An 11,654-nucleotide genomic window follows, 5' to 3' on the forward strand; every position below is an offset into this window, starting at 1 on the left:
ATAAATGTCTCACAGATTTCTTTCATCTTTAGGTTGAACTGTTTCTTCTTGGATACTTACTTGAAGTAAAGATAAGAGTTTACAGACTGCATAGGTTTAATACTGAGGAATTTCAAGTAAACTATCCAGATGAATACCGAAGGGAATGGAATGAGATTTCTCTCCTGACCGAGGATGATCGCTACTATCACATACCCCTTTTCAGAACGTGAAGGACCAGTGACTTTTTTTCCTTTGTATAATATAGTGAGTAACCAGTTCCAGTGAATTAGGTTTCCAATCGGCAGCAGTAGGATTTTGAGAATGCTCGTTAATGATTACAAAATGATTTATGGATTTATTGTGTAAACATTTTGCTTTCCCACTGCAGCTCAGTTCACCATCAGTCAGCCATAAAAACCATAAAATATTTTGCTATACTGTTTTGGGGGAAAAAATGTCATATTTGAGGGTTGTCAGACAAAAAAGATTGGCATGACAAAGAAGGCAAAGGTAATGCTGGGTTTTCCATTGCTAGCGTAAGGGTTTACTATGACAGCTCTGGATGCGTTAAACTCAAGTTCCAAAAGCAATTACTGCCTTTCCCTCCTCTGTCTCAAGCTAGGGAGGATGAATCACAGAGGAAGCAACTCCTGGGGTCCCGCAGTTTATACTCCAGGCCATTAAACTTGCATTGACTTGGGGCTAAGTGGGATGGGAGGATGTAAACTGGGGTCTCTGCGTAGCTGCTTCACATCCCGTTTGGCTTCTCTCGTTCCTGGACCACCTCCTTCCAGGGACGGGCAGAGAAAGCAGCTGCAGGCTGCGCTTGCTTCAGACACGTGAAATTAAGCTGTCTGCACTTGGTGCTGATACCTGAAGGTGAAGAAGCGTTACACGGGGGGGCGAAAAAACCCCCAACGCATGCAAGAATACTGTGCCAGATGAACGGAAGATCTACTTTATAACTGAGGAAAGTACATAAGCTTTCTCAAAGCTAAGAAGGGCAGTATTAATTAATAAGTAACATGCAATAGAGTTAGACCTGGTAGCTGCGTGTGGTTTTGTCAACTTGCAAATCCTTTAAGGACCGATTTCAACATTACCTGCCGAGATTTCCTTTGCACTTCATCTCAGAAAGCTGTGCACAGAATACATTCACAAACACTGCATTTTCAGAAAATATAAGTTTTCTATGCATTGTATGAGTTCAGCAGTGTGTATACATGTTTTATCCTCTTGAGTATATATTAATCTCCTTGCATAAGATGGCTATCTTCAGTTTAGACTTCAATGTTTGAAGAATTCTGTCTGGGACAAGTAAATGAGATTTACCTTATCACATGGAACATTTTGCCCAGTTCTATTTTCTAAAAGAATCAATCATGTTTTGATCATTTCAAAAATAAGGGACCTTAATTTGAAGAAATATTAAAATGATATAGCGGATCTAGCAAAATACTTGTGAAAAGCTTACACTGCCATAGGCGTACGGTTGTATTGAAGAAAGTGGGGTTTATTAAGAAACAAAGTCTCTCCTTATCCTAGAGATAGGGGGACGGGCAGGTTTGCTTTCTAATTCCTGCAGGAGAAAATACAAGCCAGTAACAAAAACATGAACAGGGCCTGCAGGAGCTAAAGCAGTTGCATGAGGGAACTAAATGGTAATGTTTGGAGTGCACGGGGAGCGTTCCGTTCCTTTGTGTAAAGGAAAGCAATTTTATCCCTTACAGTCCTTTTATTTGTATATATATGTATATATGTATTTATAAACACAAATACCTGAATTCTGTATTGTAACTGTTTTGTTTCCTGAAAAGTTTTTCTGAGTTCAGTTTTGTTCAATAATTTGTAGCTTTTAATTAAGAAGGCTTGATACCTATAATAATTTCATCTCATCAAAAGCTGCATATCAAATACTTTATTTATTAAAGAAGCTTTTTTTTCACTGAATGAAATAATGTGCCTGCTTTAGATTTGGTTCTGCTCTGCATGGGGAAATGTTATAATGCCGGAGAGTAGAGTATCGCTGTCTATTTTGCATCAGCAGTAACATTTACAGTTATCAATAAACTTGTCTATATTTTATTCTTGGTTTGGTACAAGCAGACATACAAAAAAAAAGGATGTATTTTTATAGTGGGCCTTTTAACATTTTGCCTATTATTGATGAATTGGAATACAAAAGCATTACAGCTGACAGTGTTAAATTGTCAAAATGTACGGTTTTGTAATCTTGAGCATATTAATAGCAGGGATTAATAAAGATCTAACACAGAGAGCGGAATTTATCTCACCAATTTGGATGTTTGCATCTGAACTAGGTCACCTTGGGCTCTCTGCCTTGTCAGTGGAAGGCAACGGCATGCAGTCCGTCAGAGGAGCGGGTCTCTACAAGGGTCTGGCTCTCCTCCCCAGCTGTAGTGGGAGCTGGCAGCGATCAGCATAAATCTCTCTGCTCTAGATGTTTGAAGTTAGGTGAGATTGATCATATGTATAAAGCAAAAAATACATGTTTTTTTACATATAAAGAAATATTTGTATATACATAGAGATGTGTGTGTATATATAAAAGAAAAATACATCAAAAAGATCATCTTGTATAAAGTGCATCTGGAGTTAACTGGTACTCTGGAAAGGACAGGTGCTGCAGCATCTTTTCCAATCAGTGGCACAGACAAGCTTGCTGTACAAACCCAGAAGCACGCAGTCATTACCAGTTTTTTTTTTAAATGCAGTGTTTAGTAGGCAGCTAAAGTTTCAAGTCAGGATGTGTTTATTATTTATTGCTGCTAGTTAGGCAAGAAAAAGAAACATACTGAAACCTCAGCAGTGGGTTCAGATTTTTCCCCCAAGCTTGAAAATGTGTGTGAAGAATGTAACAGCAGCTGAAGAAATTTGTATCTTTTATTATAATGGAGAAAAACAACATTGTTTTTCAATGTCATCTTTTTTAAAAATTGAATCTCAAAAGATGTATGAATCACAATCCATATTTCATATTAACCCCAAAGAAAAATACTGGCAATCTCGATTCTTCAACTCTAATACTGAAATTGCTTCTTGTCTAGGTTGTGGTTACTAAGTTGAAGCGAGTTAAGAATCGCCCCGTGTGGTTGGTTGTTGCCGGTCAGTCTACCTGCTTATTCTCAGGATATTGAGTGTAATGTCTAGGAAATAGTTTTCAAATGCAGTCTGTAAATTGCCTAAAGCACAGATTTAAGGAATATGTATGATTTCAAATCAGTTCAGTTGCCCAGAAAAAGAAAGATATGTCCATTCCCTTCAAAGCACAGAAAAGACCTACATAGGTTATTTTGCCAGTAGTTGGATTTCCCTGTCCCTCTATACTTCAGCAGTATTACAGCAGTCCCACCTGAGACCCTGTTATGTTAGTGCCATTACAGCACTCATGTTTTTATGAGTCTTCCTTGTTCTGAAAAGCTCTTGATTCTGAAGAAAAGGTAAAGCTGGGATTTTGGTGCCACAGAAACCCTGGTCTTTCCCCTCTCGGCTTGCAAGGGTTTCGGGGTGCCCAAAGGCCCCCCCGGCCGGAGAGAAACTTTTCATTTTGGGCCTGGTTTCATGAGAGGGCAGGATTTGGGTCTTTGAGGATCCCTTGAAACCATTTGGGAGAGGAGCTTGGCATGGCAGCTGGGCTGGAGGGGTGCTGCTGCCTCGCTGAGCCGCATTCGTTCCTGCTGACGGCATCCTTCACTGTGTTGGTGCAACCCTGATCTTGGCCAGGGATGGAGCAGGCAGCCTTGCAGAGGCTTTTTTAGAGACTTGTCAGGAAATTTCCAAGGAAACCCATGCGCCCCAGAGGCAGGAGGTGATGTACCTCGCGGGGACGGGAGATAAATGCAGAAAACCTGTCTCCCTGGAGCTTGGCTGATGTCCATCTCTTTGTGAACCACAGAGCTTCGTGTCAGCCAGGGCCAGTGGGTGAGGAGGACGGCTGGGGCATCGCTGGGACCTGTGGCACGGGGCTGTGCACGCTGGTCAGCGCTGGCGGGAGGGAAAAACGGGAAACGTGATAAAAACGGGGTGGGTTCTGGATGCTTTCATCTTCCAGCATATCCCAGTTTTGCGTAATTTGAAGGTTAATGCCTTGGGACGGCATTTAACCAAAACATCTTCCTCTTCAGTGAAGCGTTTGGTCATAGATCAAGTCTTTATTGAAATGTGGAGGCAACTAATTTGAATGCACTTGTGCAAAGTTTGTGCGCAGGAACTGCTGAAGTCTGTAGCACATACAGCAGCTAATAACTCCCTGTGTCCTTTAAGCCAGGTTCTCACGTTCAGCTGAATGTTTCCCCCATGGCAGTCATTTTCAGGATTGTGATACCCTTCATCTTACAAATGTTGATCAGCCTTCAAGTTTCAGAGGACAAATTTAGCATTCAGCTATGAAGGGGTTTGTGTTCTTTTCACCTAGCCAGCAGATGGCTTCCCAGCATTGGAAAATGCAGTTCCATAAGCTCAGTTCTCCTGGCAATTCTTTGATTGTCACATTTGCCCAGATGATAGTGGTGGGTTGGCCCCGGCCAACAGCCAAGCACCCACACAGCTCGCTCCCCCCAGTCCAGCAGGATGGGGGGAGAAAACGGGAGGAACAGGAGCAAGAAAGCTTTTAGGCCAAGATGAAGGCAGGGAAATCACTTACCAGGCACCGTCTTGGGCAAAGCAGCCTCACCCTGGGGAATTTAACTTAGTTTGTTGCCAATTAGCATAAATATTTAATTACTGATTTGGGTATTGGGAAACAAAAAAAGACAAATGTTAAAACACTTAGGGGAAAAACCACCCCTCTTCCTTTCCGAGGCTCAGCTTCACTCCAGACCCCTCTCCTCCCCCTTGTTACCACCCCAGGTCGCAGTCAGCCCCTTCAGTGAGGCACCGAGCAGCGCAGGAGGTTGCGGTCAGGATGTCGTGATTTCTCGCTGCCCCTCCTCGTTTCTCACTCCTTTCCTATGCTTCAGTGTGAGTCCTTCACCGGCTGCGGTCTCCCCCTTCAAGGGTGTACCTGCTCCAATGTTGGCGTGGGATAAGTAAGTTCTAAAACTCTTGGTAAGTTACATGTTAATTACTGATTTTATAAAAGTCTACTCAATAGAGCTTCTGTCCATGCTACTGGAAGGAAAGGAAAAAGTTAAGTCTATGTTTTTGTTGTCTTCTTTCTTTGTTTCTCTAACGTCCTATCACATGCAGCTATATTTCTACAAGACATGGCTTAGAATAGAGCAAAAGGGTCTGCAGGATGGGGCTCAGAAGGTAAGGGTTTAAAATCAATCCTGCATGTGAAAAACGATAGTAGCAAGGTCTGTCTTGCTTTCCTAAATAGCATCTTTAGGACTATGGTAGCGCAGACGAGGAAGGAATAGTGATTTCTTGAGTTCTTGCAGACTGTAACAGGAGATTATGAGCATTAGAAAAGAGATGGAGTGATTCTGGACCTAACACAGGAGATAGGCGGGAGCTCAAGTGATGGCCTGATGGTGAAGAAAAGCCGGGTTGGTAGCAGCGTGAGGAAGAAGGTATGGAAGAGACATGGCTAGAAGTGAGCAAGTTCACAGAGGAAAACTCAGCAAGTCCATGGATACTTACTGTGCGTGAGCTGCCAGTCTATGACTGCAGATGGGAAAATTTTCCACTGTAATATCCACAGAAGGTGTACTTGTTAGTTTTTCTTGTCCTGCTGCCTAAAACATGACACATGAATAGATCGTGCCTACTGTAATTTAAGCTTCTCTCAGCCACCCTTTTGAAGTAGAGGACTTCACTGCTGTGAGCGTTCTCTAGAAGTGTTGAGGTGTTTCTTGCCATTCCTTTATTGATGACTTCACTCAAGTCTTCCTCTTGTTTGTGGGTTGTGTCCTCACATTTGGCTGGCATTCACGGTGCTTCTGTTGCTGCAGCAGCAAGGTTGATAGAGACAAGAAACACTTCAGCCACCTTCTCTTAAAGTTTTGAACGAGACAGGAGTGAAACTACATGCTCTGGTTTAACAGGCTGTGAAAAACTCATCTAGTCAGGGAGTATGGCTGATCAAATTGGACCCCATGTCTGTCTGCAGGGTCACCAAAGGTATGTATATAGGGGGAAATGTTGCTGAACGACCTCATCAGTCCCCTCAGGTTAGCTTTGAGGATGGCAGCTTATGAGTCCTCAGTGATGGACAACTAGACCACCATATGTTACCTAAGTAAGGAGAAATGTGGGAGTCAAACTTTAGACCCTGAGCATAACCAACAAGGTGAAATTCTGCACATCTTCGAGGTGCCATTGTGTTTGGTGTGAGCACAACTCCAGTCAGCTGCAGATACAGATATGGGGAATTGAGACATAGGGGTTGCACCAAAGTCACCTGGACACAAGCAAAACTGTGCAGTGACCACCACGGGATGCTCTACCTGGTTTAGTAGCACAAGGCATCCGTGGGTGTTGGACAAAAGATGTGACCAGTTCGTGTTGACTGTTTTTTTAAAAGAACCCATGCAAACTGAACAAGGTTTTGGTTCTGTTCTGGGCAGCTCCAGAAGTGATTCTATATAGAAGTGCTCTTTGACTTACTCCAAGGCAGGGAGAAAAAAAAAAAAAAAAGGTGTGACAGTTCAAACAGTGGAAATATGATTACAGAGGTATTTTAAAAAGGGATCCAAGCCATTTTTTTTCAGACTGTAAAAGCAGCTTAATTAAAGGACTTCGCAGCAGCATTAGTCAGGAAAGCTGGTTGTAATGTTTGGTCCAGCAAGCCTAATTCATCTAGGGATACAGAATACTGCACAGAATAAAAATGATACATTCAGGAACTGTTAGAGCTGTTTGAGTTATGGCTGCTGGTAGCCCAGTACTTTGGCAATGCAAGAAGGAGAAGTGAAGAAAGTAAGGAACATAATTTTAGTAAATAGAGAACACCACCGGTGTGGAAAGCCACCAGCCTGTTTATGGTGGATATTTTATTGCCCTTTTCAAAAAAAAAGACATAAACATGAATAAAATTCCAGTACAATTATGTGCATAAAATGCTGGGGTTTGATGAAAAGTATTCTCAGTTCTTTTCTCTCCCACCTATGTAATATGAAGTAGATCAAGAAAACTCACCCGGTGGACAAAATTTGCTTTTTTTTCTTTGCTTAGAGGAGGATAGCTGAAGTCCTGTGGGAGGTGGTATCACTAAAATCTCTTCATATCGTAATCCTGAAATTCCTACTAACTCCATACATGTAGCAGCTCCGCTCTGGAAATTTGCTGGGAAGAGGGAGGGATGTATAGGAAAAAACCAAAGTATCTTCTATTTCACCTCTCTTTGGAAACACAGTGACTAGGAGAATAAAGATGGACAGCAAGGCTGGGGACTATAGGGTGGAACTAGGCTTGGCTCATGCATAAGGTAAGCAGCACAAGTGCTGTCCTATAGTGGTAAGGTGGCTGCCCAGTATTGTTCATACATATGGAAATACTTGATATCTGACCCTGCACGCCCAGCTTTCTGCATGGCTTTCCTCACTCGAGAGCGCTAGGGGATGAAAGATCACTACTTTTTCTCATCTGACCGCTGATCATCCTTTCCTGTCCTCTTAACTTGTCGTCCCAATGCCCTCTGCTGCCTGACATCATTTCTCACAGTGAGCTATAAGCTCAGGAAACAGTGTGATCAAATTCCTTGTGCAAGAGCACTTACAGATTATTTATGGGCATCTTGATGTCTTTAAAAATCACTCCCTAGGTTCTTTACCTTCTACCTTCATTGTCACCTCCCAGGTCCCTTCCAAAACGTCAGCATGTAGGGGCTGGCTCCCTTTGGCAGCTGCGAGGCTGTGTGCTGAGCAGCACCTTTTCCAACTGGTGACGAGCACTTTGGTGTGCTGGGAAGTCCAACTAGCTGCCACGCTAGCGTCTATCTTCGTAAATTGAAGAGTATTCTGTTCAACTTCATCAAAATTCAGTGGTAATCCATACGTACTCAGGTTGCAGAACCTCACTCTGCAACACCTGATGTGGGAAAAGGGAAGAAAATATAGCTGGTGAGTTCTGTTACTCATAATTTCTGTTTGGTGGGAGGTGTCTGTTGTTCTTCCTCTCTGTGCTTAGTTACTGACTTAAATTCATGTTCAGACACCTCTGAATGTCTTAGTTCAAGTTATCCCATCTGTATGTTTCTGCCTAAATAAGGCAGGGCAGCAGCTTGGTCCGTGGAATGCTCTTAAACATAATGAATAATTTGTCAGGCTGGACTGTATGTCTAATTCGCTTTCACTCTTCCCTCCTTTGAGCAACTGAGCTGCTGCCAGCAATCAATCAGAGCTAGGCAGGAATATTGTGGCTTGCTTGATTATATAAAGGAGTATCAGTATGCTAACTGTACCTTTGTGACCCCCAAATGTGACATATTCACAGAAAAATACATGGATGTTAACAGAGAAGTTCACAACAACGATATTTTTTTAAGCTGTTGAAAAAAAGAATGATAGTTGTAGGTAATTTTAGCGTCCCAAGTCCATGTAATTTAGTAACAAAGCAAATGATTCCTCTGAGATGCTGCCAGCAATCAGAAATTCCCAGTTTCTTGCCAAGCATTAAAAGCTGCAGCCTTCAAGTGAAGCTGCTACTTTTCCTGCTTATCTAAATTCAGTTAAGACCATAGAGTTGACCTCTTTTATTTTCAGTTTTAGGGAGGCCAAGCGGAAAGGGCAGTACAGTGACTACCCTCTGGGCTCAACTTATACCAAGAGCATGAACAGAAGGAGGGAGAATCCTAAGTATTTATTTCATCTCTGTCTATGAGACAGAAAATTCCCGATGCTGCATTTCAATCTCAGCATATGACCCGGGAGTCCTATTTTTGCAGTTTTTTGTTTGTTGTTTTTTTCACTAACACGAGCTGTATAGAGCTAGGACTCAACACTGTCTCATCTCTCATCTTGGGCTGCTTAATGTACATCAGGTCATCACAGAAATTTTGGATTTAAACCTATGGTTTAAACCACAGTTTAACTGTCATCCAGTCTCTCTTCGTGCACAGAAGTTGTATTGGGTCTGAACAGAAGGTGGGTTATTTGTGGGAAATCGGGATCTCAGCTATCCAACTTGCTTGATGCTCTTAGACAAAACTAAGCAACTGATACTTTCATAGCAGTAGGATTGTTTATATTATGGGGTTAAATTAGTAGATTAATATTTCACCATTTTTTGGCAGTTTAGAATATTGAAGCAAAGTAATTTGGAGACTCCTTCTTGTATTCCAAATACTAGCACAGGGCTTAGAATTTGAATCAGTCTCACGTGAGCACTGTATAAAGACACAATACTAGAAAAACTCCATTTCTGCCTGTGATTCCTCTGTCTCTACATCCAACAACAGTTACAAGATCTACCTGTTTATTGCCCAGAGTCCTGGTTTTTGAGCTGAAATTTAAACAAGCATTTTCCACACTCCAAGGCAGAACCTATCCCTAACAGCAAGGTTGGTCTGAGATGCAGAAGACAGACTTGCCAGCCAGCCAGTGCTGTCAGGCAGGATGGTAAGATGGGGAAGGGAGCACCAACCGGTGACAGTATTTTAGGTCTGCGACCCCCACAAAGCCTATGGCCACTTCTCTCTGCACGTGTTCAATTACAAACCGTTGGGGATTGAGGGAATTTACTGGGCTGGGGGTTTGGCTGTTCTTAAGCGTGGCAGCAGTACATACACAGCTAGCATCTCCAGATGACGTGTGTTACCATAAGATATTTTATACAAATAACTGCAGAACTTTGGACCGGGTAAAATTAAGGTCAGCTACACAGAAGCAGGATTTGCCTGTCCTTGGTGTGACAGGGCAAATCAGGACCATAAATGTTGTTTAGCTTTTTCTATGATCTGAGCAAGGGGATCACACCATAGGCTTGTGTTTGGGTTTTTACGATTGGCTGATTCTAATAAAAACACAAATATGGCTACGATAGAAAAATGATCCGGCACTGGTGGTCAAAAAACCCCACCACCCTAAAAGTCAGAGAGACAAATGAAGAGCGCAGGGAAAGAAACAGAAGAAGTATGTAACAACAACAACAACAGAATGCCAGAATGGAGTATTACCGCAGATGACTAGTTTTCCCAAAGGCAAAGAGAAACAGAAGCCCTCTGTTACTGCACCACTCGTCCTAGGCATGTATATTGTGCCCTGAAGAGGAACGGAAAGGATTTGCTTCAGTGCTACAGAACTACCATCGTAAAAATCCTGAAGGGGTGCTCACAAAGGTTTTCTCTGCTGGAAGCTCTCGAAGACATATCCTTTTCCATAGACAACTTGTCTGCTAATGCCTTCCAAGCAGATGTGATTTGAGGCAGAAGTTATAAGAAAAGCTGGTTACACTGACTTCCAAAGAAATTAATAATTGAGAGAAAGCATTCTGCAGGACAGTGATAACCTTCCGCAAGTAGCTGATCAAGAAGCCAATACAACATACAGCAATCACCAGTTTATTCCCCCCCTCCCCCCTATTTTCTGTGCAATCATCACAGAAACATTAAATGAAGACTTTCTGTAAACTTGTTACACATTATACATTTCAAATGAGATGCTAGTATTTATTTGCAAGGAAGGGGTTAGCTTTAGGAGATATATAGAAGAGAATTTTTTATCATATCTAAAGGCTAGAAATGATTTCATAACAGCCTTTAAAGCATGCAGGTCCTTCATGAAGGAATGCAGGGGATGGGAGACAAAATGTGACATGAATTTAAACACTGATATTTACTGCCATAGGAAACCATATGCAAATCAATAGATAAAACAGTACTGAGGAATTTCACCTAACAGGTTAAATTCCTTATTCCTGTTTTATCTGTTATTTTCTATGTTTCCATACATACCAGTTATTCCTCCAAGTATTCATATTAGTACCTAGTTGTAGAAATGCAGTAGCAGAAAGCTGTTTTTCACAATGTCAGGTTGCATTTTAGAGCACCATTGCATTTTATTACTCCTTGTTTATACTGGTAATGTTCACACTTTGTCTACCTATGTGTAGGTTCAAAATTTTATTCCCAGTCTTCTGAATTATTCATTTTAAGGTAAAACTATAGATGGAAAATTCTTACCACAACATTTAGTCTGTTTAGAAGTCATCTTCCAGACTTGCCTCTTTTTCTTTTAGTACTAGCTTTACTGAAATTTCTCAGATTTAATATACCCCTTCAATAGGCTTCATGTTTCAATGGAACTAGCTGAAATATCATTTTACTGATGTGAATGAACAGTAGAAATCCACTTCAACAATTTCACCATATCCCTGTACAAAAGTAGAATACCATGTGCATTAGTCTATTTTCTCCTTAGATAGAGGTGTATCACCTGACTTGCTGGTCATATTACATGAAGTATATTCATTATCTCTCTTAAACAGAGAACACTGGTGAACCCTTAGCTTAGTTTCTTTTTCCCTTTGCAGCTGTGGTAAGAAGGAATGCAGTTCCTCTGTGAAAACATAAAAGTGAGAGACATGCAATTTAAATTCAAAGAACAGAGACAAGTAAGGAAAGCAGGTAAATAAATACTTAAAAATTGTGTGTCAGTGACTTCCCTTTTTCTTCGGTCAGTAAGAGACCATTAATTTGCATTTTGTTCAGTTTCACAGCTTTAGTGAAGTCCTGATTTTTTTGCATTTGTGTCCTCTGCTATATTAAGCAA

At 41.5% G+C, this 11,654-nt stretch overlaps 1 protein-coding gene across 12 annotated transcripts in view; it reads left to right on the forward strand.

Moving 5' to 3' along the window:
- Positions 1-11,504, forward strand: part of OTULINL (OTU deubiquitinase with linear linkage specificity like) — a 34,134-nt gene extending 22,630 nt beyond the window's left edge. For 5 of the 12 annotated variants that reach the window (XM_049823904.1, XM_049823900.1, XM_049823905.1 and 2 more), the window contains one exon: positions 33-2,297. In XM_049823904.1, coding sequence (XP_049679861.1) covers positions 33-212 — 180 coding nt within the window. In that variant the 3' untranslated portion in view covers positions 213-2,297. The other 7 variants (XR_007508937.1, XR_007508936.1, XR_007508938.1 and 4 more) reach the window with 7 other exon arrangements.
- The last annotated feature ends 150 nt before the right edge of the window (positions 11,505-11,654 follow it).

This window comes from Accipiter gentilis, chromosome 20 (assembly GCF_929443795.1).
Source record: "Accipiter gentilis chromosome 20, bAccGen1.1, whole genome shotgun sequence".
Lineage (NCBI taxonomy): Eukaryota > Metazoa > Chordata > Aves > Accipitriformes > Accipitridae > Astur > Astur gentilis.